Genomic DNA, 27,867 nt, shown 5'->3' on the forward strand with positions numbered 1-27,867 from the left:
GTTCATTCACACATGAATGTCTATTCATGTCTCCAAATGTCAGGCAGTTTCTAACATCAAATTATTCCAATAATTGTAGGATTTTAAATTTTATCTAACGATGCATATCTTCTTCTTAATGGGAGCCCTTCTCATGACGAAGTAGTGTATAGTTAAAATGGAAGAAAGAGGACTGATAAAGAAGTTATTTTTTCATTTGTTTGCTTTGTGTGTCCTGCATAAATTGGTTGGATCCAAGCAGCTTTTTAAATAATTTCAGCATTCTCATAAATGATTATCTTTGTGTATTCCTTCAAGTGCAATATTTGGAAATTGGCTGTCTGAATTCATGCCTATGTATATACTGAATCTAAGCAGAATTTTTCATTCAAAAGCACCAAAGCTGAGCATGAAAGCTGGATGCAAAACAGAATTTCACAGTCGGATTGTGATGGCTTTACACTCCATCAGATTGTTGTCATCTCTTAACATCTAGGAGATACACTTTCCATGCTTCATCCAGAGGATGTTGTGGTTGCTGCTTATCCTTTACCCTCCTCGTCTGAGGACTCATGTTTGGGTCCTCTTCAACTCATTTTTTAGTATGTCCTACCACAAGCACATCATCATCATTACCTCTTGAATGTGAACATTTCCACTAAGTTAGGATATCCCAGATATTTTGTTTTAGGTATTACAGACCCAGGTGTCATAGGTGGATTTCATATACTTAATTTCACAGATTTGTTCTCATTTAGCAGCATATTGTTTTCTGTTACACAGTCATCTAGCATCCTCTCCTCCTTTTCTTCTGCAATATGATTGTACAGCAAACACATACAATATTTAGGCAACACTGATTTTATTCAGACTTAGCCTTTAAGTTCTCCCATGAGAGGAAATAATGTGAGATATGCATCAGAATGTCATTATTTCATAGTCAGCAAAAGCTTGCTGTGATATGGTAGATTAACTCAGCACTGACAGTCAACTTAGCGACGGCACAGAGACCAGTGGCAGCCTGCGACTTTTGGTGGACTGGAGATAAAACTTTTTTCAAATGCCAACTAGTCTGTGGCATTTAGGGACGTGTGATCCTTTTCATATAATCTGCCTAAATGGTCACAACTACCGTGGCGCGCCAATGGTAATTGAGGTCAGTCAGACACAACGATGTGAGGTCAGAATCACAGGCTCTTAGATACCACACTTGCAAGCCTCTGTTTCTGTATTCTCCCCTTTTCCATTTGATTTATTGAGATCTGACTCACTGTACATCCTTACTGCACCTCTGATATTGTACAAATAATGTCTGGCTGAATGTAAAAATATTGTGTGGCAGAAGCTTATACAGCTTTTGTAGACCATTGTCTCCAATCTGTTGCTATTGCTGCTGTTATCTGTCAAAACTATCTAAATGAAATGCAAATAAGATCTTTTGTGTGGAGCATAGTTTTACACGTTGCCACATAATAAGGCTGAATGTGAGACTGAATACTGTAAATGTGTTTAAATGTGCTAAGAACCCCCGCTCAGAGTGCTAGATCTTCACATGAATTCAACATTATGTCTTATTAAATGAAATGGCAATTACTTAGGCTTAAATTCAAAAGTTCTACAGTTGGGGACTAACAAGTCACTCATTTGCTGTGTCTCATCATAGGTATTAATGCTGAAATTACTGATCCAGTGCATTCCGTCAGAGCTACTCGTGCAGTATGAAGAGCTGTGCCAATGCATCTTTTCTCTTTAATTTCCCCACTTCACTTATAATTTTGTCTGTAATGTCTTGCAGGAAGCTCGTTCAGATTAAAGTATATCTCACTGTCTGACGTTATTCCTCTCAGACAAATGTGGTTTTTCAAATAGACATTGTCACTGACAACGTGAAGTGATTTCACATAATTCACACGGTGAGGTTAAGGATGATTTGAGTCAGTGGGCAAGATACTGTTTATCCGTTTTATTCATTTCTGTCACTCAGTGACAGTATTGTGGATAACCCTTTACATATGTGATCGATAGTTTTAATCTTGTACTTATTTTGTGATGATAAGAAATACTACAATAGCAGTATTTATCAGTACTTTATAATGTAAGAAGTTTGGTCAAATAAAGACAGACATCATTTGTTAGTGCAAGGGAGCATTTCTTTTTACTTGTCTTACTTTTCATCAATGGTACGGTGATTGAACTAACAGTAGGTGGCAGGAGTGCCTTGTTTCATGATAGGCCTAATCTTCTACTTGTTTTTTTTCACACCTAAGTCACACTACATCCCATCCCTTTCCTCCACATACACCAACGTCTAATGAACAGGATGATAGCCCAGATGGACACACGGCAAAACAGAATTAATGTAGAAATCATTAGTGGATGATTAAATGAGAGACATGGGTCAGATGTTAAGCTAACAAGTAAGGTTATGATGTAATGCAGGTGTTTTACTCAGGTCACTCTAGAGCTGCACTCAGTGGGAAACTATAAGGTCAAAACTTCAATGAAAAGGGTTCTCCTTGTGCAGGCAACCCATCTATTTTCATCCTGCTATCAACACTATAGATGTGTCAAAGTCAACATCTGTCATCTCTTTCTTCTGTTGACAGCCTCTGACCCTCTCGTGCTGCTGGACAACATCAGAAGTGACACTAAGTGAACTTTTTTTTTTGCCAAGCTTACATTTAGCTTTCCAGCACTGTTCACACTTGTGCATGAGGCCACTGCTTACATAAAGGATGACTCACTAATGACTGGGAATCACAAATGATTATCATGATGAAGTTAGCCTTTCACCCTGTAAACACACTGGTTACGAGCAACACTTCATTCTCAGATATTTGTGAAGGAATCTGCTTTGCCCCTGAATGGCTCAACAAAAGGTTTTTTTTTCTTTTTTACACTGGCCTTGTATGTATTTTCTCAAGTTAGACATTCATAACACTGAAGAATCCTTAGTGCATTCATTTCAAATGTATGCCTGATTCTGACTCCAAATTACAGGAAATATCAAACGTTTTTCTCATCTTTTCTCTCCTCTTTGACATATTAGTACATTTTTGTGTGTTCAATTAATGTATTTTTGTCTTTTGCTATGCTAACAAGTCCCAAGGCCTGACATTTTTTAAATTTTAAATTTTAATTTTAATTCCTCATTCCAAGATATGTTGTGCATTTAGGCTTCATTTAGATATTACTTTACAGATAGTGTATGGGGATACTACAGCAAAGCAGATCAGCAGTAAAGCTTTTGTAAAATTCTGATGTAGCGGGAAAAGATTAAGTTAAAAGTATAGTGTTGTTTTACTAAAATATGGCATCCCTTTTCATAGCAACTGCCATGCTGTAAATAATGGGCACATGTAAGCATGATGACAGAGAGAAATGTGACCTCTGAGTCCTCTCAGATAATAGGAGCCACTGAGATAACACAGGGTTACTTATCTTTCCAGACGATATGATAATGAATGAATGCTGATGTCAGATACACTAAGTGGGATAGCTTTCATTACAGTGATTCAGCCTGCTCTATAATATGCTAATTTCTATTAAGAATGGCACTCAGAATCTAAAAAGCACGTCATGCACTTTCACAGCATCTTCAAACATACAAGGCATAATAGTATCTTTTTATTTTACAGCCAGTTGCATTCAAAGGTGCAGTTTCTAAAAATGCAGCGCAATGTAGCATGACAGGTAAACATGACAGGTTAAAATATAAAAGCACAGCACCATTAGCCACTGTACAACAGTGTCACGTGAAGCTACATTTGGCTTGATACATTCCTGAGACGATCAGGAAAAAGAGACTTACTCTGGTATCAATATACTTCTCCCTAAAAAAAACTGTGCTGTATAAACATGAGGGTTACTGTTTATCAAGTGTTATGGTTTTACTTGAATTGCCATACAGTAACCCCTATATATTCTTACAAGGGTGACTACAAAAGATAATTGTTTGTGCTCTTACACTGAGAATAACACATACTGTATATAATGCCACTTCAGTCCAAAATGTTTTATCTCTGACATTGATGTACAAATGCACTGACCTGAGACTGGGATCCACAATCAGTGACCTACAAAGGTGCATGGATTGATAGAATACAAACCCAGGTACACTATTTTTTCATATTACACAACAGTTGTTGCCCTAAGATTTGTTGACTATGACAGACAATCCACAACAAATGATGGCATCAATCCACAATAAGTGATCATGGAGAGGAATGGTGGCTGTTAAAATTAAATATTGAAGTCATATTACTTATTTTTCTGTCTCACGGTCTCTGAAGGGTTTTGTACCTCTCTTAAAAACAGAGGTCATCAGCCATCTGTCTTTCTTTCAGCTCCCCCTGGGCTGTTTTGTTGATACATACCCAACAGTGAACAATTACTGGTTCAGGACTTCATTATGGAGACAATCACTGGCGTATCATCAGCACACTGCTCCACTGAGAAAATCTGTGATCTTAAATGTCTCATTTGGTGATAATTACTCTATGCCATTTTAACAACTTTGGGAGCATCAGCAGCTTTTTGTTTAGTAGCGGTCTTGCTGCCTTCTTGCTCAGATTTCCTGGGCAGTCTGGGGCTGCCAGCAGCTTTCCTGCCTGTCTGGGGGCTGGAGGAGCCAGTGGCCATCTTGCGTTGAAGTAAGGGGCTCCTGGAGCCCTTGGGCTTTGTTGGCGTCATTAAAGAGTCCAAGACCTTTAGTGACCTCAGGCTGAGCAGACCACAGAAATAGTTACACTGGTGCTGGGAGATAAACTGTTCAAAAACTTTGGGGTTCCCTTCAATAGAGAGACCTTGATGCCTGCAGCAACACACAACAAAAGCAAATGTTAGTCGTTATCAGTAAAAAATGTAAATTACTTGTAAAATCAGGTGCAGTTTTCACAGGATCATAGAAATACAAATACAGAAATACAAATATACTAACCCCGTAGATTTGACTGTAATTCCAACATTGGTGATCTTTGTGTCAACACCTGCAAAATACACCATGCAATTACTATATTTTTCTGTTGCTCAGGCACCATATTCAAATGCGACAGGCATGTGAACCACTCCAAAACTGCAGTAAAAATGTAAGAGGCAGATAAAAATCATACAAGTTCTCAGAACACAACATACAGTATGTTTATATAATTTTATCAGCACAGAATGGTCTGTACATGTATAAAACATGTATACATTTTACCTTGTTTGATATAGTAAAGCATGTAAGTTGTCAACCAAGTCTGGGCTTCTCTGATTTTAACATAAACCCAGTGAAAGTGATTTTTTTTAGCGTGGGATGAACCAGGAGCTATTAAAGAATGTTGCTTTTGTTTCACAGCATTGTCTGTCTCAAAGTCTCACCCTATTCTCAGTTACTTTAGCCACAAATGTAAAAAAAAAAAAAAAAAGAAGTTAAATTCAAGTCTCAGCCTACCTTCTAGCTGACTGAGTAGCAGATTTCCATTGGTCCACTGAAAGATCCAGTGCTGCAGAGCACAGCACTTCTGCTCCACCTCAGATGCAGTCCTCATTTCTATTCTGCCTGTGTGATCCAGGACAGAGTATTTCTGATATACTCCCATCAGATCAGCCTCCACTGTGGCATAGGGGATTGTGTTTGCTGGTCGGTACATCAAGTAGACCGGAATTACCCTATGTATCAAAGATCATCATAAAGTAAATTACTTTTAACTTAATGGCTCATGTAAATAATACTCAAGGGGATGTTAACTTTTTATGAAGAGTAATCTGTTCATACTCACTCCAGAGAAGGCCCAAAGTTTTCAATCACTCTTGCCTCTGCAGAGAAGATTTTGCAGTATTCACGAGCCAAGTTCTGAATTTTACACTCCTGTATGCAGAACATTGGAGAAAAGCCAGTTCAGATAAGCTCAACCTACACCAATGTATTCATTCAATTTTTTTATGATTAGTGCCACAGTAATCCTACATGGGTGGCAGGAATGACACCTGACTGATGTATTTTTAGAAAACATGAATAAATTACAAAATCAAACCTTTCATTCTAGACAATTTTGCCTTCATATGATGTCAGTTTTAATATTGTCATGATTCTTTGAACTCTCTCCAGATCTTTTCTTGCATACCTGCCTGACAAAGTCCAGGTTCCTGTCTATGAGGCTGCTTTCCTCTTTGCCTCCATAGGCGATAGGGTTGCATACTTTAATGATACATGTGTTTCCAGACTCAAAAACAGGCTCCAGGCCATAGATGACTTTTGCCCTCCAGACTTTGTGAGCACAGCCATCACCAATACGAGACTCCTGCATCATTATACGGCCAAAGAATTTGTTGCCCCAGACACCAGAATCGGCAACGCCCTTGTTGAATACCAAAGGTGTCATTTCAATTTCTTCTCCAACTTTATGAAGAGAACATGTACAAAAGTATAATAACCAGTCAGAAAAGCATTTTAGGTTGGCACAGGATAAAACATAATGTGAAGACTTAAATTCTCATCTTACCACCAAGGTCCTCACGTAGGGATAATCCAGCCAAGACTGCAACACAGTGAGAGAGGACAGAATAAGACTTGTTGTGGCAAAGAGTCATGCAAAGAAAATAATTTCTTCATGCCAAATGTAAGATATAAATGGGTACGTACCATCTGCACTAAGTAGATAATCAGTTGAGTCTGTCCCATATTCATTTGTGATTGTGCATCCGTAAACACCAGAGTCTTTGCTTGATGCTTGAACAATAGCAAGATTGACCTGAGTTTCATCCCCTGCACTGAGAGACAAAAAAAAGTGCTTCATAAAACATGGAGGGGTTTCTATGTTTTATGTATAAAGGTGTCATTCCAAAATAAATGTTCAGCCTTGTTGGAACAGGATTAAAAATTACAATTATAAGTGAGCTACTTAGCCATGTTAAGACCCTTTATTTGAGAAAAGTCAGTATCATTTTATAAAAAGAAAATAAATACATTTTCCAGTTTCTTGTGATTCTCCAAGTATGCTTACAGAGATACTGTTAGAACTTACTTTCTTTTAATCTGCACAATCTCCACTTCATTTCTGTACCATTTGATTGTAGAGTCACTGAGAATATTGAAGAACTGGCACCACAGTTTCAAGTGTCCTGAGGCATCTGCAAAGGTTTCACCCCTGATCTTACGGATAACTTGAGGAGCTGGAGGGTGAGACACCAACGCAAGTAAGTATACACATCATCAATCAAGGGCATCAATCAAACTGTAACTTTACTGTCAAACTAAAGTCAAAACTCAAATTTGAACACATATTGCAAGAAAAAAGCTCTCCCACCATTGCTGTACAGGGTATTATGAGACAGAAGTGTCCACAATGGAATGAGTTGAGTACAAATGCTGGCATTTTATACCTAGATTTGCTACTTTCCAGTATGAATGCACTGTGGTGTAACTGGCACACAAAACAGGACTATTTTTTGATGGTGTCACTCCTAGAAGAAGGAGCTTGTGAGACATGGCTGAACAAGGTTTACAAAAGCTAGTGTAATTCTAAGGAAATAAACCAAGAATGTGGTGCCCCCAACCGCAATCATGCTCCCCACTACACAATATATTGTGTATCTGGGGGCAGTAAATAAGTCTATATGGTAATGTTTGGCTCACCAGCTTGTGCAACTTGTAGCAAATGAAAAGCAGGTCCTGTTTTTGGTCACAAATTGTCCATTTAGCCTGTGTACATACACCAAAATCAATTACATTTAAATATAGATTAACTGACTCTGTTGAGATTTTAAAACAGCCACTAATTTGGGTTTGTGACCAAAAACAAACTACAATCAGTTTGACTGTTGCAGCAGGTGCAGGCAGGCGGATTTACCATATACAGTATTTTTGGTCACCACCCCCCAGTTCACTGTTACCTGCAATTAATCAATAACATCAGTGTTTGATTGGCTACATTTTAGCCCTTTGGAATGCTGTTTTACTTAAAGACATTCCTGTGCAAAATCCACACCATTGACTTTAAAAATGCTGTGTCTTTGTCTACAAAACTGTTTTTGGTTTTCTTTGGTTTTGGTTATATTCTAAGGAGTATGTGTCATCTGTCAAAATGTCCTTTTATACTGCCACTAGGGGGTGCCAGAGCTGGAAAGAAGTTTCACATGTAACACGTTCCATCGGCCTGCAAATTAAAGGGTTACCAGGAGATGTTTTTTCCAGAAGTCATGCTGAGAGCACTATTGTATATGTGCATACTGCATGAATATGATCCCATTTAAAAATATTATTCAGAAATGAAAGATTTTTTACCTTTGAATGGGTCATGCTTGTCCTTCTCTGCAGGTTTTCTCTCAGTTTTCAGGGTGTGGATCTCCTCAATGGGCTGCTGGCTTGGTGCTTGAGTCTCAGCTGTCATCTTCCTCCTGGTGAGGAGCGGAGAACGCTTTTCTACTGGAGAGGTTCGCTCTCCAGAGGGTTGAAGTAGAGGTGACCGTCGTGACAGGCTTGGAGACGTAGAAAGCATCACGGGACTTGAGGAAAGCTTGCTGCTCTGTGTAGACACCTCCTTTTTCTGAGTTTGGTTATCAATCAGTGATGTGGCCTCTGTGGCCTCCTCAGGTTTGGCCTTGGGTATCAGGATTTTGCGGCGGGCCCCAGAGGCCAGCTCTTGTGGAGTAGCAGAAGGGATGGGAGAAACACAATTTCTTCTCTTTAACAATGGACTAGCCTCAGGATTTGGATTAGTTAAGGAATCAGTCTTTGAAAATTCCTCAACCATAGTACTCTGCTGACTTTGCTGATTATTTTCTTGTGTGTCTGTGGCAAGTACACTTTTAGTGGGAATCTTTTGCACACTCTGTAAACAACTGTTAATGTTGTGTTCTTCTATTTTGCATTGATCTGAAAATGTTGTGGAATTTATTTCATTATTCCTACACTGTGTTTTGCTGTTGAGTTTAATTTGTGGAGTTAACTTTTGTACAAATCCCATGTCTTTGCCTTGAACAGATTCATCTGTGGCTTGCCCTTGACTGCTGGCCTTTATTGGTGTCCCGGGTTCTTGACTGACTCTTCCAGACAGATTTGAACTTGATGTAAGTCTTTGGGTCAGTTCCTCTTTTGACGTCATAGGAGTAAAACTGTTTCTGACACTCTCAGAGAGGGAAACAACAGGGCAGTCTTTCAGAGTTGATGCTCCAGTTTCCTGGCCAATGTCCATGATACCCTCATTATATTTTTTGGCACTAGCATGATGTCCTGTGGTGTCTATAGTGGTGCCAGTGTCTACGATGGAGATAGGAGGGATCATATGAGGCTTTTGCAGGGCCTGAACGGGTGGTGAAATTTCACCTTGAGTCTGAATTTTTTCCTGATCGGGATGATTTAGTTGGTGGTAAATTTCCATGAGGGTTTCCTTTATGTTTTTGGGAGGAGGATCATCAATACTTGTTTCAGTTTTCCTGTCAGGCACTGATTTCTTCACTTCCGGTTTACGTTTGCTCTGCTCATCTCTTAATTCCTGACATGTGTCTGTAGCTGTTGTAGTGGGATTTTTTACATTCTCAGCGGGGACCAGTATGCTGGGTATTGAATTTGCTACTGTGACATCAAGAGCCTGTATTTGAGATCTCAAAAGTTCAGCAACGGATATGATTCGTGTCACAGGTTTTTGAATTTCTTGAAAGCCATTAATTTGATGCTTGGATAAGTTTATATTTTCAGGAGGTTTTTTTAGTTGTGGCATAGCAGTCTCAAATTTAGCTGGCTTCACATGATGTAATTCTGAACTGTTTTTCTCCTCCATTTTTGATATGGGTTCATTCTTGTCTCTTTCCTTATTAGATGCATCCACAATGATAACATCAGTGTCTTTATCTGCTTTACCTCTGGTCTTTTCTATTTCAGTTTGTTCAATTTTGTGTACAGCAGCAGTTTCAGTTTCCATCTCAACTATCTTTTCATTTGGCACCACACTCTCAGTCTGCACTAATAACTTACCTACTTCATTGCTCTCTAACTTCTCATCAACTTGTATTTTTGTCCCTTCAACAGATTTTATAGGTGTATCAACTTGGCTTTGCTGGTTGGTGGGTGAAACATTACACCCTCGGGTGCTCTCACCACCACCAGGGCTTTCGAGGGGTGACTTCTGTAGGTCTGTAAAAAGGGCCGTACGACTTTCATTTGATCCCCTGGAATGATCCCATGTGTCCTGTGTCATTTTTTCAATGGCTACTTCAAGACCATGGTGCACAGAAGGGGTCTGGATGTCATCTGTTGTGGTCTTTCTTTCTGATGGAGTCTTTTGTGGTGGTTGTGCGTCCATCGAACACGGGTCGGGTGGTAGCTCAAGGTTGACAGGTGCATCATTCCTGTTCATCTTTGTATGGGCCTGTGTAACCTTGGGACATAATACAAGCAGAGGTTTCCATGCTGTAAATACTTATTCCTTTATCCCTGGCTATGCTGGACATGGATAAACACATGTAATTTTAAAAACAGCAACAGCGTAACCAGCAACAAACAGACAAGGAAATAGAAAGATCTATGGGCAAACAGAAATTTATGACCTGTAGGAAATAAATAGCAGTGATGATGTCAAATTCTAGAAAATATTTATATGTATTTTTTTTCCTTTTGAGTAAGAAAAACCTCTAAAATCCATATTGACATATTCATGATTCATTCATTTTTTAGTCTGAGTTAGCCTAGTTAGCTCCAACAAACACATAAAGACTACTACTCAAGCAGTACCCTACTTTTTGTCATGACACTGAAATACAGCATGAAAGTTTGGTATATCATGTAGTGAAATGGTACACTGCTCTCCCCCATGAGTGAGCCCCAGACAGTTAGCGTCAAATCCCCATAAAGTCTGTGGTTGAACCCTATTTAAATTAGCAGGAGAGGTTCCCTGTCTCACATGGCATTGCATCATGGATGAGATAAGCCACAATATAGCTCAAAGGTTATTCCCTATGCTTTTGTTGTGCCTATATATCCCCTGAAACAGACTTCAAAATACTACTATTAAAATCGAACACTATACAGTAAATGTAATTATGAAATGCATTTTTTTAAAAACTGTGTCTGTTTGCTGATTTCTGCTTGTTTCCCTTTCCTCCACTCCGTCTAACTCTGACGTGGTGAGGCCTTTTCGCAAGTAAGGTGGCTTTTTTATGTTTAAGTGTGGCCAGAATGGAATGCCACTAATTTTAAGAGGTGCTTCAGCCGTGCAGTGTTTTGTCTCAGCTCTCTCTGCCATCAGTAGCCATGCAGCTGGTGTCAGGATGATTGCATAAGCAGTGTACAATAAAGACTGATAATCCTGCAGCAGCAAAATGTTTGAGTGCTACTTACAAATGTTGCCAAATGATCATCACATCTTTATTTCAAAACAGGATGAGAATTTCTTTATTTTTCTACTTATTATAATAGAATATCATTTATGTTAGATATATACACTGCACTTTTTTTAACATCAATTAAGTCTCAATCAAGTAAGTGAAGTATGAGTGATAAAATTATGATTAATAATGTAAAAAGGTATAATTTTTTACATTATTAAATTTCTCTGCTGTAATGATCAACTCTCAGACCTTTTGATTTAGAAATATCAAACGCACTGCATCAATGTACCTGTTGCATCTGTCGACATGTGCGTCATTTAATTCTTGTCACACAGCAGAGCATACTTGTAAAAAGCCATAAATAGCTCCTGGATGCTTGTGTTACTGACGAGACTTGTGTTGGCAGCACAAAGCACTTATGAGCTCATGCGAAAGGGCTCACTCACCTCGCTCAGCAGCACTGGCCGAGGCACAGACGCATTCTTTTGGCAGGGGGTTGTTTCCTTCTCAGACAGCTGATCTCCAGTCTGTTCACACGCACGCTGAGGCAAAGCAATCCTGCTTTCATGCGGTGTGTCCACTGACACAAGGTCTCTGTTCAATAAAGTTCCATCAGTGGAAGTATTTGACTTCCCATCAACATCCATGACTGTAACATTATCTGTGTTGGTAATGAGCTCTGTGATTTGGGCTGCTGGAGCTGGTACAGCACTCGTCTGTAGTTGTGTTGATGTCATGTGAGGATTTTGGTTCCGCATTTCCAAATTTTCTTCTGTATCTTTGCGTTCATCTTCCTTTTCATGCTTGGCATCTAGTTTACCTTCGGTTCCTGACGCTGTATACTTTGTAGGTGTATGAGCAGCAAGAGATACTGAAGCAGTGAGCTGTTCTTTCTGTGGAGGCACAGCACAAACATTTTTATCCCTTGAAACAAACAATGCTTCCTTTGTTGCTGATTTCAGATGATGTTCTGCCTTGTTTCTGGAGTCTAAATCCAAAACTGATGCATTAACAATATTCTCTACTTCCATAACCTCCACTAAATTTCTCTTAGACTGTCCAGACTCTGTGCAGGCCAGAGCCACAGAGGTGGAGGGCTCCTCTTTTGCCCTTCTCTCCTCAGACGCCCTCTCTCCTTGAGTATCTGCTTTTGCAACTTTTGAACTGTTGGAAATTTTAATCTTCTTCTTGACAAAGGGAGTTTTGGGTTGGTGCATAGTGAAAGTCTTCTGGGCAGAGTCATATATGTATATCCCACCCTTATTATCATTTTCACTGATGACCTGTCCATTAGTTAGAGCAGAAACTGCTCCATTAGTGATGGGGACTGTCTTTTCCTCCACCTCCTCCACAGTGGTGTCCTGCAACCTGGCCTCAGACTCCATGGCTACAGCCTGATGGCTCTCCTCATTGCCCCCATCCTCCATGGAGCTTGGTGTGCTCAGAAAGGCCTCCATTGTAGAGCGGCGTTTCCTCTGTGAGCGGTCTGGACTGATGGTTCGTAGTGGCTCCTGGTTTTCTTTACCTTCTACTTCCCTGCGTTTGTTTTCAGCCTTCTGTTTCAGCTTGGCAAAGTAGCGCTGATGGATCTTGAACTCATTCATTTCACCAACTTCCAGAACCCCAGAGCAAGACACAATACCTTTACTGTTGCTGGCTGATGCCTGGTATATAGCCGCATCCTCAATAGTGCAACTGCAAAGAAAAAACAGTTTAAATTGGCTTAAATTAGATTATATTAAGCAAATACAACAGTAGATATTTATAGGAAAGGAAAAACTGCTATAGGCTACACACTATTGTACACAGGGGATAAGCACTTGAATAATGGGTGTATTGAATGTTAAGACACTAACTCAGTATGTTTGAGAGAGCTTAAAATAAAACACCAATGCACTGTGCTTTTGCTGCCCTTTTGTTGTACTTGTGCCAAATTAATGAAAGTTTCAATCTAAATATCTCCACTGAAAGTTTGCAAGGCTAATACAATGTTGATCTTGGTAGGACAAGTGCAGTTAGATGTGACATCATGTGATATCAACATACTTGTAAATGTGCAGGGAATGGTTTTGTCCGTTGCGGAATATTTCATATTTAGGCAGTCCACAGTATCTGTCCAGCTGCATATCATCCTTATACCAAATAATTTGAGGGGAAGGGTATCCTGAAAAGGACAAAGAAAAGATTCTTGATATCAGGACCATGATTAAATAATTTCTGCATCAAATACAAAAAGGTAGCAGTGTATTCTTGAGCTAGAGTAGACTGGGTGCATTATGCTTGCCTTGTTGGCTATCTGCAAATATTTCAGAAGCTTAAGATGCATGAAATGACCAGGTGTATAATGAGCCTTTGTTCCAGAAATAGTCGATTATTTTTAACTATTTTCAATTGCTTTTAAGTTATTACATTCTTATATGTGTGCCACTTACAGATTTCTAATCAAGTACAGTGCATTATTGTATATTCTTGCAATACATTTCCATGGGGTTTTATCTGGAGTAAGGCCATACAGTGTTTACCTGTAACCACACAAGAGAACTTCACATTGCAATTCTCAGACACAGCTTTTGACTTCAGGGTTGTTTCGAAGGAGGGTTGTGTTTCTTCTGTTAACTGTGCCATCACACTGCAGAGCGTGCTCCTGTGCAAAAACAAGGGAACTAGTCAGTCAAGTTGTGTCTGCAATAAAAATATGACATAAAAGGTCCCAATGTGTGGATTAAGCTCTCTGTGCCCCACTATCCCAGATCACACAAACAATACATGAACTGAGTTTGTATCACAGGACATCTAAAACTCTATTGGACTTCAGAGTAAAACTTTGACAATCACTGATTTTAGCCAGCTGACCACCATACAGTCCACTCTGCAAGTAAACACAGAACTACTAAATATCAGTACATTAGCTGAAGTACACAGCATTCAGAAAAATATAAGCTACACAATGGATTTGCACTCACTGAACTTAAATTGTCACGTAATGAGCGTGTCACTTGAGCAGCTACAGTATACAGAAAGGAAGCAAATGCAAGCAGGTCACCACGCAGCAGTACTGTAGGTTGGTTATGTTTTGACATGACTAATAAAATTATTTGGACTATGAGCTCTCATTATGTTATATAATCTGGGGACCTAAACAAGCACTGTGCTATTTATAGTTTTATTTATCTGGATGTTTGCTGACTTTTTCATTAAAAGTCCAATATCTTTAATAACTAAATTATACATGTAATCACAACAATAACACCATAGCAGGTTGAGGCAGGTGAGTCAACCAAAACAGAGGCGTATCTTTCATATTAATTTCTTTTTTCACAGAACACATAAGGAAGAAACAAAGGAAGTGTTACTCCTTCTTTCAATACTTCAATTCAGTATAGACTGGTTATTTGCCATTTCTTTAGAGAGGTTTCATGAGTCCATATGACATTAATTACTGAAATTAAACACATTACCATAAACATAATGTATTGAATCCAGAATATGGAGCTATCTTAGCATGTGGAAATGCGGAGGAGACATCACACACATATAATAATAGTAAATGATGAGGGTTTGCATGCATATTATGAGCACATTATTGTGGTGTTTGGATATATTACTGTACATGCAGTTGATCCATGTCTGGTGTTGACATCCATTTCAGTGTTGGGTCAGTGCACAGTTAAAGGATACTGTTACACTTCAGTGCATGTTGCTCATGATTAAGCAAACAAAACAAGACACTAATGCTGAAGACAGTCACACTTTTAAAGAGTATACTGCTAGAATATGGCTTGTAAGCATGCAAATCACACTGCTGTCCATGTCCATGGAATTCAGTGTTGATCTAGTGCAATTCAACAAAATAGTATCTGTAATGAGCTTAAAGGTAAATCTATAGGCAAAATAGTGTTCTTGTGGGAAATTTTGATTAAAAGCATGTTCTGTATCTTTTCTCTTTGTTTTTCATAGTATTTGACCCAATGCCTGCTGGGAAAATGATCTTCACACGTTATTTTGCAGTAATAACACATTGGACATTTTTGTTGTGAAGCATGTGAACAATTGTCTTGTTAAGGGCCAACAAAGTTTGACAAAGAATCAAAAGTATTGTTTGTTTGCTTTTTTAAAAATATTAGAAGGCAATAGATAATTCCTTTGGTCTTGTTGATGTAAATCTTGGTCTGTGCCACAAACCTAGAAGAAACTTATTCACTAAAAGAGCTCTTTATAGCCTTTTCCTAACAAATGTATCATTAAAGTTAACCCTAAAGGTCAACACCCCTTGTTGCTCCATGAAAAATCTTGTTAGTGTATTACTTGATGTGAAATGGGGCCCACAGTGCATAACTGAGATGATGTTCAATCAGCACCAGTAAACCCTGGTGACCATGGCAACAAACAGAGAAATAACATGCCCAAGTTTGGAAAATCTTGAAGTATTGATGTATATTAGTGCACATGGTGGAAAAAATGGGCCTTTCAGAGGTGTTTCAACTGGACAATGCACGGTGTTAGTCAGGAATCTGTACCTGGTCTCTGGCCTCACGTTAGAGAGGTAGCTGCAGCCACCAGGCCGGCTACTCCCATTGATCTCAATCCCATTGCTGGATCGTCCATTGCCAAAAGAGGAACTCCTCCGTGAGCCCATTTTCCCCCAGATAAAGGTATACTCAGAGAAAGAAAAAAAAGTTCTCCAAGAAAAAAAAAAGAAAAAACTTTTTTGTTGTCACTTATTTTTTAGTTTTCCTTAAAGATGATAGGAGCTAAAAGAGAACAGGGAGGAAAAACCTTAACTCTGATAACATGATAACAGACAGGATAACAGAAAGTTATATTACATAAAGTTGTATTAAGTATTTAGAAAAAACTTTTTTTTTTTTTTTGATTGAAATTAAAAATACAATTAAAAATCAGCAAAAGATGCTCTTTAAATATACTATACCTCATTTACATGCTGTCCCATCTGTTATTTCCATGGAGAGTACTCAGCAAACAATCTATTTCATACTGTTAACTCACCATTCACAAGTTTCTTTCCCTCCTTTGACAGATACCCCACAGCACTGACTTAAGGCACTGCGATTTCCAATCAAACATGAGCATGCGTAGGCTGCTGGACTATTTATAGTTGGCCTGCAAATAGGCACAAGAGCACATCACACTTTCCAAAACTTGCCTTTGGACTATTTTATAAAAAACAATATACAAGCACCAGAAGAATTAAAAGATACGTAATAAAATGTTTGAATAGAAACGAGAAGAAAGATTCAGAATAATACCAAGTCAAATACAAGGTCATCCCAGATTTAGTAGTTCCCCAAATAGGAGGAGAGGATTAAAAAAAAAAACAGAGTGAAGCTTTTTTTCTATTCTGTTATGAATAGCATGATCTCAGAGAAGAGAAGGAACATTTGTTGGGTCGGTAGTTGCTGCTCTTCTCCCTAAACTGCCTGTTTAGTTCTGGATACGAACTGTAGTAAAAAAAATCATATGAGCCTGTCAGTCAGGAGGATGACGCCTTCATTTTTAAGTCCATTAATATGAGCAGTACATACTTTTAGTAATCCGGTCTCACAAGATTACTTTCCAAACATAAATGTGTGCAGTTATGTTGACCTCTTTTTACCAAAGGACTTGTTTACACATATATAGAAGTATCTCTTCTTTAAAATAAAAAAAGTATAATAACATACAATGGAGAAGCCCACCAAGTTCTCTGGCATGCATTGTCCTACAACTGACAATTGCTGTGGATCCCCAGAGTAAAAGCAGTAGGAATAGAACAGCCTTATATAGGCAGATCCTACTGACTGCCAAACAGCTATGGGCTCTTATCTTTACACAAGCATGCATGCATGCATGCACGCACGCATGTACACAAACACACACACACACACACACACACACACACACACACACTCACACAGAGTTTATATCAGCAATATTTTTTTTATTATTATTCTTTGAGGTACTTTATGTGATGTACTGATTTTGTTAAACTGTATTCACACATATATTTGAGTCAGCCTGAAAAGTGATACCCTGTTGACATTTTTGTTTTTCATCAAATAAATCATAGTTAAGTAAAAAATCAATTTAACTTGTTGAGTTGACAACTAAACACTGTCAAAATTACATTCTAAAAGGCTTTACTTTTCACCTTCAACCTAATGTCTTTCTTGCACAGTAAACAAACTGCAAAGCCATCAACTCTGCTTTGAACTGATATCAACTGGCACGGGTACTACTATGAATTACAGCTCCCTGATTGGGTTCTCCCTAAATCAAGTTCAAAGGTATCAATCTGAATTTTCTCTCATGTTACCACATAGGCTCATCATATTACATATGGCTGTGTGCCTTCTGTTTCTTTTTTTTTTGTTCCATCCATCTATCATATGCCTCCGTATCTACCACACTTTCCACTTTTCCTGCCAGGGAGGTGATATACTTACACAATTTAATGACGCAGATTAACTGAAGTGCTATAAGAAGAGTTCAAACAAAATCACACATAAATATTCTGATGAAAGTTATAACCATTAAAAATAGATTTAACAACGAGGGGCCTTTTTTTCTCAAAAAAATGGACACACAGTATAGAATATGAGAATGGATTCCATCAGTTGCTCCCAAACAATGGAGCCTACACACACATACACATACACACACTGTGGTGATAGACATGTATGGGCTGGAGAGCCTTGTCTGGCTGCCAATCTTCTGTGAAGGGGCTGCAAAACACAGTTGCCTCAGCATGGTCTGGATATTCTGGAAGGGGTGTGTACAGAGACATCAAAGCACAACAGGGTGTGGAAACACTACAGAGGCTGAGAGACTGTCATGTGACTATCTGACAGTGTATCCCCTTAAGCATGTGGTAAACTGCTGGTCGTCGGAAAAGGATTTCCCATATATATGAAGATTAGTATTAATGCGTAAATATATTGTGGGCAGAATTAAAACCTGGAAGGAACATCTATCTCTGCTCTCAACAACAATGGGATCTAACACAAATAAATGAGAATTCTCTGATTTTTATAGACACGCAGTTGTAGAGTTCCACAAAGTTTTGTTTCCATCCACGTCATATAATACCCCCTTTCCCTAAAACAAACCACCACGTCAATGCTGTAACAATCTCTCCAAATCTGAATTCAGATGGGGTCTGTGGAGGGCATGATTTCAACATTGCATGCCCATTGCCTCATGCTTTGCTATGTATAGCCCTTCTCAAAACCCTGTTGTGGTTTAGTCTGGCAGATTTATGGAAGGGCTACTGATGACGTTCACTGACACAATTACCTCTGGCTTTGTTTTACCATTATCTATCTTTTGCGAACATAATTGTGCACTATCAGAAGTAGAAGGAGGTTACTGTGGGGCAAATGTAAATTGTTATAATCAGTCATTAGAATCAGAGTGGTAATGGACAAGCCCATGTTTAGAGGATTGTTGTTCGGGATGTGTGCAAAGGTGTATGCCGGTGGAAACACAGAAAGACCAAAAGGTATGAATCAGGTTGGACAACTCTCAGCTCTTCAGTTTCTCTGTGGCATTTATTTGCCAGCTCTATGGACATCCAATAAATAGTGACCTTTCAGCATGTGATCATAAACCTTTCACTCACAACTTCCTCTTGTCCCTCGCTCTTTCTCCTCTAATAATGCCATTAGCACGAATAAAAGAGAAAATTGTGAAGTTTATACAGAAACTGTTTTCCTATCTATTAGTTTTAGTCAGAGAACAATTGCCTTCAGCCTTCAGCAAACCATTATGCCCTTGACTCATACACAATGTTAGCCGAAATGAATGTCAGCATAGTTTCATTTTTCTGTCCAATTAAACACTCACAGCATTTTTGTTTTGAACAGGTGTTCTCTGTGACTTCTCACCAGGTGAAATAGCCTCACACAGGGGTACCTTTGTGTTGAATGACGGAGTTGCCACTGAAACAGTTCTATTCTCTATCATTTGTCAGCTAACATTGAATCAAAGAATTAAAGCAGAACATGTCCACTGGTGTTAAGGTAATCTTCAGAAAATGTTGTATGGAGTGATGTAAACTTGGACTGACCCACTTAAGAGCCAATGAAACCAGCTCCTACATGAGTGTGTGTATTGAGTGCTACCTCTTGTTTTAAATGATGAGATGGATAATCAAGTGGCTGAGTACATTCATACTATTTTTCAGTTGATGAGAAACATTTCTTTCAAATTATGCTCCTAATGATATTAAAACAGCCCTTGCCCCATCATTATGGCAACAGATTTGAAGAAATAAAAATGAGTTGCTTTATAACTTGCTGGCTGGCTGTACTCCTATTTTTCACAATAGCACATTTGATTACGTAAAGAGTGGGAATTAACTGTTTGATGTTGCTGCTGCGGAGCAAATAAACTCCTGAGATAAATCACTACTATTAAAGCTACATGAAACACCAGCTGCACGGGGACACACTGTTCTAATCTAACTGGGGTATTACAGCACCCAGATCCAAGATTTTTTGAGTGGCGAGGTGTCGACACAGACAGAAAGGGAGAGGGGCACACCAGTGGACAAGAGAGGGGGAGAGGTAGTTATAAATGTGATTTTGATCACAGATTAATGGAACTACAGTATCTGCGACTGGGAAAATTTTGCATGTTTATAAGACCAAAATTGCAAAACATATAATGATATATTGTCAAATAGTTGATTGTCTCTCCTAAAATGTTGAAGAAAAAATACTGAATAAATCTGGACTTAACGTGGGGAATCTATGTCATTTCAGTTCAGCCAGACCTGTTGGGCTCTGTCGTGTGACGTGAGAGTTTATTAGCTGGCAGATCAATGCCAAGTGTACCCACAAACACCCTCCAATACACAAGCACAGTTGGGACAACAGATTGTTTTGATGTTTGACAGGTCTCTGTGGAAACTGAGCTTGGCTTTGTATGGCCATCTGGCCTGCTGCTGAGGTTGTGACATCATCTTCTGAATATTCACACCAGTGTCAGCTCCAAGGAAGCAGAAACAGGAGAAGACTTGACCTCCAAGGACAGCTGTGTGCCCCACACAATCTCTCACACACACGCATCCTGCCGTTACGTAGCACTGCACTGCTTGACCAATCACATGCACAGATTCTAAACATGTTCTATATTGACTAATGGGCCTTTGTTAATATTGCATAAGCAGCATTTTCCTGATTTGACAGATGCTGATGATCATTATGATGCTTGGGATAAATTTGGCCTGATTAAAGAAAATGTCAAAATGAATTTCTTATAAAAGCAAATGAATAGCATTCTGGTCTTAATTACTCATCACTGAACGTAAAATTGGGTTTAAATTTAAGATTTAAAATATTGAATTTAGTTTCATTACACTTTTACAGCTTGTAATAATATTTTACGTTTAGAGTATAAAATGTCTGCTGCTAAGTGCTGACCACAGCTCTAAATCTTTCAACTCAACAGATATATTTCCTACTGACATTTGTATTGGTAATGTCCCAAAACTAAATATGTCTGATAGAGTGAAACCCTTAACACCCTTCTAATAGATTCCTTGTTAATTTGATAAATTTATTACACAAATAATATGCAGTATAAGACACAAGACATAAGATTTTTCTGCAAGTAGAGTTACAGTGACCTCTGGTGGTAATGTGACAGGCTCTGAAACATCACCACTGAACTGGCCATTTGCTGCACTAAGATATGAAAAAGACACACTCTCATATAAATGTTTCACTAGAACGCAGACAAACTGCTAAAAATCAACATCAGGTCATGCAACAGTCACTATTTTGTCACTAATGCTGATAAATTACTAGATCATCTCATTTGTAAATACCTGGTACATCATTTCTACAAATTTTATTTGAAGTGGGTACAAACGTCTGAGCAGTCATACCAGAGTGTAACAGTAAGGCATATTACCACTTCAGTTACATATAAACTGTAGCATTCAATCAAAATAGGACCATCAAACTCAATAAATCTGAATTTATTCCCCATGTAATAAACACACATATACATTCTTGTTTACTTTTAATCTAACACTCAGCTATACTCATTAACACCGAAATAGATATATAAAAAGTAGAAATCAAAACAGTATTTAAAATATAAAATGGTAACCAATGAAGGATAAAAAAAGATATGGTCTGCCTGCTCATACTGTATATGAGACAGGTCTGACGCAGTAGAAGGACAAAGCCAGTATATACAGTTATTTGTGATGAACAGTCACTATAACTTTACTGTTTACATTACTTTGCATAACATTATGCTGTTTTATTTTTCTTCTTTAGCATGTCGATGACAGATGGTGCTTTCCGCTTTACACCTGGGGGAAAAAAAGAAAAGAAATATTGAGGATTTTCTGTGAACATGCAGCTACAATAGAAAGGCACACTCATCAAAGGAGATAAATCTCTCATCAAAGTATATGTTTATTTCAATACCTTGCTTTTTGCTGGGTGACTCGGCAGGGTCTTTGGATCTCTTGGCATAAGCTAACTTCATCCTCTGGATGTTCTTTTTGCTGATCACTTCATGCTGCACAATAGGATGTGGATAGTCTTTACCCACAATACACCCTGCTGCCTGCTGGATGCTGCGTGGAGCTTTCCAAGGCTCATAGATGTACTGAACTGGGAACTTCTTTAGAAGAGGAAGGTACTTCCTGCAAAGTTAGTAGAGGCAAAATAATTTAATGCAATACATGTATCATATGTGATAACTTGAGCTTTTAAGGTTAACAATCTTACTTGATGTAGTCTCCGTTTTTGTCTGTCTTCTTGCCAAAAGCGACAGGGGAGTAGACCCTGAAGAACTGGTGGAAGAAGGTACTCGCTGAGAGCCACTGCCAGTTCCCAGCATTCAGAGCCCAGTCGCCATCCAGTAAAAGCTCCTCAAACACCTTTTGAAGCAGTGAGCAAAATGCTGAAATAGGCTGAAAAAACCTTTGCTTAACCTAGCTCACAGCAGGGCAAGCTAATTTACACACCTTCTGCCCCTCTTCCCAGTTGATCCATAGGTCTCCCCTGGTGAGAAAACAAGCGACAGCGTGTCTCGCCAGGTGGTGGATCCAACCCTCCTGCCTCAGCTGAGTCATGATGGCATCAATGAAGGGGAAACCAGTCCGAGCCTTGAGGGAAATACAGGATAAGTTGACAGGACTTGTTAATGATTAAGAGACTCTTTTATTTCCCTTCAAATTTTTCTTTAATGGACTTACCTCTCTCCATGCAGCCAGATATTCGGGGTTGGTATCCCAGTCCACCTGAGTGCATACGGGGTTGCCCTCCATCTTGTTAAAGTTGGGGATACCCACACTAGCTGTGTAGAAGAACTCTCTCCACAGTAATTGGCCGTGCAGAGAAACTGGAGGATCCGAGTGCTTCTTCTGCAAAAACCACACAAACAACAGTCAGACAAAGTCACACTTTAACATGCATCACTCAAATGAAAATATAATAAACATAGAGAAGGTTCAATTAAAAATTACCCTTATAGACCATCAATTGTGCATGATAGCATAGCATAAAACTGTACTGTGGTGGTGACACTCACCCCCTGGTAGACCTCTGTCAGCCTCCACCAGAAGGTGCGTGCAGACAGACAGCCGAGGGTGAGATACGGGCTGAGAACAGTGGTGCTGGGGCTCAGAGAGTTCGGAGAGGTCTGGGGCTTCTCAAAGCTACACACCCAACCCTGAATTAAGAAAACAGACAAAACATGTGAATAAGACAGTTGCATTAACTGCTGGTTTTGGATGTTGGTCTAGTAAGATTCTCCACTGAAGGTTATTTTTTGATCATGCAGAGAGAGAAAAAAACCAAAGTATGTGAAACTGAAATACCGTTCTTTTCATATTTTCATCTAGTCTCCTCAGAGCCTCTTGTTCTCCGCCTGGGAACGGCTCCTCTCCAAGCTCTGTCATGTCCTGGCCAAGCTCATCCAGTGTAGGGATCCCGTATTTCTTTTCATGGTTTTCTGAATAAGGGGTCTTCACATCTTTGGCAGAAAAGATATACTTCAATTAACCTGTTTTTCTATGTATATTTTATATTTAGATTAACTTAGTTGTTCAGTGTTTATTTCCATGTAACAATATGGTAATTCACTGACATTATCCAGTGCTGCTGGTAGTTGAATACCTTTCATGTGTTCCATGGTTGGAGCAGAGATTGGTCTCTTAGGGGGGCCAAGAGTCTTCACTATTGCCTGCATGCGGTTGTATGTAAGAGGAGCCTTCCCATTGTTTTCCTCAATTATCCTGTGAGGACATAACAGACAATAAATGTTATCTGTCAAGAAAAATATTACATTATATTTGTGTAGCACCTAAAAATGAATAAAAATGGTGTGTAAAAACCCAACTTTGTGTACGCTACCTCTCTATATCATAAAGAGTGTGGGAGATTTTATAGATGACTTCGACTCCATGTTCTTTGGCCAGTGCGGTCACCCTTTTGTCCCGGGACAGACTATAGGGCTCTGAGTCGTACTCATAAGTCAACTTTGTGATTTTCCACTCTTTGAACAGCTTGGGGAACACATCGTCTGGCTTGCCTCTTACGACGAACAGCCTGAAGGAGTTAAAGACACCACATGACCACATGTGTACAATAACAGCAGCAAATCCAGTCTGACTACTTAATCTTATAATCACAGTCAAGATCTTACAATTACCTTATAAATACTATCATGTGTTTTATATATCTCCAATATTCCTGAATATCATCTCTCTGTGTGTGTACCTGGAGTTGAGTTTCTTGAGACTACAGTCCAGGTCTTCGAGTGCTCCTATGAGGAACCTCCAGCGGTTGATGCCCACACATGTGCTGTTATGGAGGTGAGGGTCCAAGATGAACACAGGGTAGATCTCCTTACAGTCCCTCAGAGCAGCCATCAGTGCTGGGTTGTCATGCAGTCTTAGTCCCTTGCGGAACCAGTGGATACATGTGTGAGCCATGCCTCTAACAACCAACCTGTGAACACATACAGCACAGACATTATATGCTAAAGGTCAAATTCTATAAAACATGTAAGCAAATTACATATGCATATTCAAAGACAGTTGACACATGTAACTTAAACAAACTTTTGTTAATAACTTGACTGATACTTTCACTGGCCTGGCTGAACAACATTTAAACTATTAAAACTTTGTTGGTAAAACTACAAAACTGTGGTTGTCAAAATTGTTGGTGTTGCAAACGTAATCATCATGTTTGTAAAAGGTGCATTTGACTTCACAAAAGTGCAGGAAATTATGAGCATCGACTCCTGCGTTTTCTCTTACTTAAGACGGGTTTTGTCAACACACAAAATGAACCAACAACGGGATAAATGTAACAGCGTAGTGAAAGAAAAGTAACATGCTGATATTTATTCAGAGCGCACAGTTGTGGAGACGAACTTTACCTTAATTGTGCCTTAGTAACAATCCTGCTCGGCCGATGCTGTGTTTACAAAGAATTTGGTGTTTGATAACATGCACGTTGGCTTGTGTAACAAAACGGGAAGCTCTGCTACGTCACCAGACAAATCAGCCAACCAGAGTGCGGCTGGTGAAGCCACAGATGTAATGCTTTATCCACCAGATGTCTCTGTTGTAAGGCGCAAGACTGGAGCGCAACTCAAACGTAATGACAAATAAAAGGCATAATTAGGCAAAATATTGTTATACACTTCTGTTATTGACCACTGTTGTCTAAGAGAGTGTATGGTTTGTCGTGTTGCAAAAGTCCCGGGGGAAATTTAAAAGTTTAAATGAGCTGAAGTTTTTACGTCAGCTAGATTTTGTAAAATGTGGTGACTTACAAGCAGAGTTTTGAATGAAAACCTGTAATCTTTCTTGTCTTGGATCATTCCGGAAGCATGAACAGAAGCAGAGCAAATATTCTCCCCGCTTACATGATGACGGCGCCGCACAAGAGTAGTGCTATCAAACACCCCATGTTCTTGCACGCAGTAGTACGTCAGCTCATCGTAGCTCGCCGTGATCGTATAGTGGTTAGTACTCTGCGTTGTGGCCGCAGCAACCCCGGTTCGAATCCGGGTCACGGCATTGTGGTACAATGTCACGGCAGATGAGCTCCTTTTGATTTTGCGGTCCGATTATGTTCGTACGTTGCTCTTATAATACCTGTTATTTTGAACCTGTGTCTGTACTAGCTCGAGACATTTTCTTTTATAGGTTACTTGCATGAGGAAGTTTTTTTTTTTTTAGTAGACGGTGGTCGCTGTCAGCAGCCTGCGTTTAAAAAGAAAAAAAAACAAGCATAAGGAAACTCAGTATTTCAAAAGAGAAATATCTAGGAATGATTTGCTTAAAATTAAAATTGCTTAAATTAAAAACATTACACCAAAGGGAATCTGCCTCTATTGCTTTCATTTTGGATTTAAATACGTTTAATGAGATTAGTTCATTGAGTTTCATGTCATTCTGCAACGTATTCCACGCTGAAGGTGCAGAATACATAAATGCCCCTTTTCCAGTGTCCGCACGGGCATTTGGGACAGAAAGCATAAAGTCCTGAGAACACAAAGAGTATTGTTCGGCACTTTTCTGCGTGATAAAAACACATGGATGGTATGTGTTGGAAGCTAATTCGAGTTGGCTGTATTTTCCAATACTTCATTGACCATAAATCACCACTAGAGAGAGGCACAGTTAAAGAAACTGTTTATAGTTTGACTCAAACTCATCAGACAGCTCTCTGCAATTGGGATGCTAAAAAAGTACGCTGTTCGTGACAGCAATTGCTCTCAGGAAAAAAAAAGCTGAGAACACTGTAGAGTGATTGCATGAATGTGAAGTAGGCTGGTGCTGGAAAACATAGTTCTTTCACAGTTCTTTCAAAATCTGGCAGAGGCATTCCTGTCCATGATCCAACCAAATGTGTCTATTTTACATGAGCCAAACGCATAACAATAACTGTAGCCATATGGTAACAATGTTTCTCCTTGCTTTACTCGGCCGCACATTATTGCGCAGCCGTGTTAACCGTGTGAGTGAGACAGGAACCGTTTAATCTGTGGAAAATGAAATGAAGGAGTGTTAAAAATCTGCTGCTGCCTTCATGTTCTGTCGGAAGTATCGCGATTAAAGCAGGAGCGCAAATGGTAAATGAAAAAAATCTGATTTCTGATTGGCCAATGAGGTGTGACGTTTGAGTGACAGAGTCCATAAACCTGTTTCAATAAGATGTTGCCTTTTAAGACCATTTATATGACATCAAATGTTATGTATTGATCAGTTAAAGTAATATTAACATGTGATTTTAGTAGGCCTACCTGTTTCTAATTTTGCATTTGTTCAAAAAGCCAATTGTTGCCTCAGGATATTTTTTTTCTAAAAGAACAATAATAAGTGTCAATAATCAGTTCTTTCTCAACTTCTGCAGCAACATAAGGCTGTCTGTTGTTTGACTTCTGAAACTACAGGCCCCACTGTGTTATTATTATTACCGACCATGTGGCTGTAGTCACGACGTATAACAACCTATCGGAATTTCGGCTCATCTCGTTACTCTGTGAAGGCAGCATCTCAGTCATTGCTCTGTTGGTTGGAGGACTCGCCATTCACCAGCCTCAGCCCGCCCAGCAGCATTGAGAGCGGCATGGCAACTGCGAGGAGACAGGGGGAGAAGGTGTGGTGAGAGGTGACAGTTTAACCGGACCAGAGAGAGAGGAGCAGCAACAGCAGCAGCAGCAGCAGGAGCAGCAGCGCAATTTTCACTCCTCACTGACTGAAGAAACGCAGCGTGTCTCGGCCAGTCAGCTCTCACACACTGACAAAACGATGCACCACCGCCGCAGCTCCACACAGTCGCTGCCGCTGACCAGGTGTTGGACCAAAGAACAAGGACGTCGTTAACGTGACAGAAGATAAACTTGTATGTATGTGCTGTGTGTGTGTCCGTCTCCCTGGTCCCGCACGTAGACGACCGAGAAGATGCTGAGCCGACTGATGAGCAGCAGCATCAGGAGTCTGGACAGGGAATGCAACTGCACCGTGAGACTGCTGGACGATTCGGAGTACACCTGCACGATTCAGGTCAGTGGGGACCAACATTTCCTGTTTCTGATATCACCTTGCGATTGCCACTGACACGTAACGGTTTGGTGATCAGGTAAAAATGACATTTCCCCGAACATGTCTCCCTTAATCTGCTGCTGGTAGCTGTAACATTTATCTTCAGATTAAAGGAAGTGTCATCTATCTAAACTCCATCACAGTATATTTGGATGTTGTTGTGTGTTTATGATCAGAGGGCTGTTATCTTGGGGCTGCAGATGCTGCTTTCGTCAGAGACGTTACCTGTGTGGACATCCCATCATGACTGCATGTGGTGCGTGCATTGCGCAGCAAAATCAAGATAGTCAATTGGCACCGCATGCATGCATTTCTAAGGAATGGTAATAAAAAAAAGCAAAATCAAATCTCTATAAATTGCCATTTCAGCAGCTTCATGCATGCAGTGATTTGAATGCATAATGAAACTAATCTGGATAATCTGATCTTGAATGATTTCAGTGCAGCTCAGTGAGGATTTTTGGATCTTCTGGTTGCATGAGACAGGCAGAGTC

At 39.5% G+C, this 27,867-nt stretch overlaps 3 protein-coding genes and 1 non-coding gene across 5 annotated transcripts in view; 2 read left to right on the forward strand and 2 right to left on the reverse strand.

The window, feature by feature from the left end:
• Window positions 1–860: 860 nt before the first annotated feature.
• On the reverse strand, window positions 861–16,010 carry LOC121905779 (alpha-protein kinase 3-like). The gene is made up of 13 exons (XM_042424324.1): window positions 15,804–16,010; window positions 13,809–13,930; window positions 13,333–13,450; window positions 11,733–12,981; window positions 8,246–10,337; window positions 6,987–7,134; window positions 6,605–6,732; window positions 6,465–6,500; window positions 6,087–6,361; window positions 5,742–5,830; window positions 5,414–5,631; window positions 4,919–4,967; window positions 861–4,792 (listed from the first exon to the last, which is right to left on the reverse strand). Exons 1-13 carry the CDS (start codon window positions 15,920–15,922, stop codon window positions 4,477–4,479), a joined length of 4,959 nt encoding a protein of 1,652 aa, XP_042280258.1. The 5' UTR covers window positions 15,923–16,010; the 3' UTR covers window positions 861–4,476.
• Window positions 16,011–21,252: 5,242 nt separating this feature from the next.
• On the reverse strand, window positions 21,253–24,840 carry cry5 (cryptochrome circadian regulator 5). Its single transcript, XM_042419109.1, has 11 exons — window positions 24,697–24,840; window positions 24,030–24,260; window positions 23,664–23,858; window positions 23,427–23,545; window positions 23,129–23,283; window positions 22,840–22,980; window positions 22,505–22,672; window positions 22,274–22,414; window positions 22,035–22,186; window positions 21,729–21,949; window positions 21,253–21,610 (listed from the first exon to the last, which is right to left on the reverse strand). Exons 2-11 carry the CDS (start codon window positions 24,242–24,244, stop codon window positions 21,549–21,551), a joined length of 1,569 nt encoding a protein of 522 aa, XP_042275043.1. The 5' UTR covers window positions 24,245–24,260; window positions 24,697–24,840; the 3' UTR covers window positions 21,253–21,548.
• A 430-nt stretch (window positions 24,841–25,270) lies between these two features.
• trnah-gug lies at window positions 25,271–25,342 on the forward strand. The gene has a single exon. It is a non-coding gene; the product is annotated as a tRNA-His (tRNA).
• Window positions 25,343–26,758: 1,416 nt separating this feature from the next.
• LOC121894983 (FERM domain-containing protein 5-like) overlaps window positions 26,759–27,867 on the forward strand; it is an 83,629-nt gene continuing 82,520 nt past the window's right edge. The window contains exon 1 of one of the 2 annotated variants that reach the window (XM_042407759.1): window positions 26,759–27,334. In XM_042407759.1, the coding sequence (XP_042263693.1) occupies window positions 27,233–27,334 (102 nt within the window). In that variant the 5' untranslated portion in view covers window positions 26,759–27,232. The remainder of the gene's footprint in view (window positions 27,335–27,867) is intronic. The other variant, XM_042407751.1, reaches the window with a different exon arrangement.

The sequence above is a fragment of the Thunnus maccoyii genome, chromosome 1 (assembly GCF_910596095.1).
Source record: "Thunnus maccoyii chromosome 1, fThuMac1.1, whole genome shotgun sequence".
In the NCBI taxonomy this organism is placed as follows: domain Eukaryota; kingdom Metazoa; phylum Chordata; class Actinopteri; order Scombriformes; family Scombridae; genus Thunnus; species Thunnus maccoyii.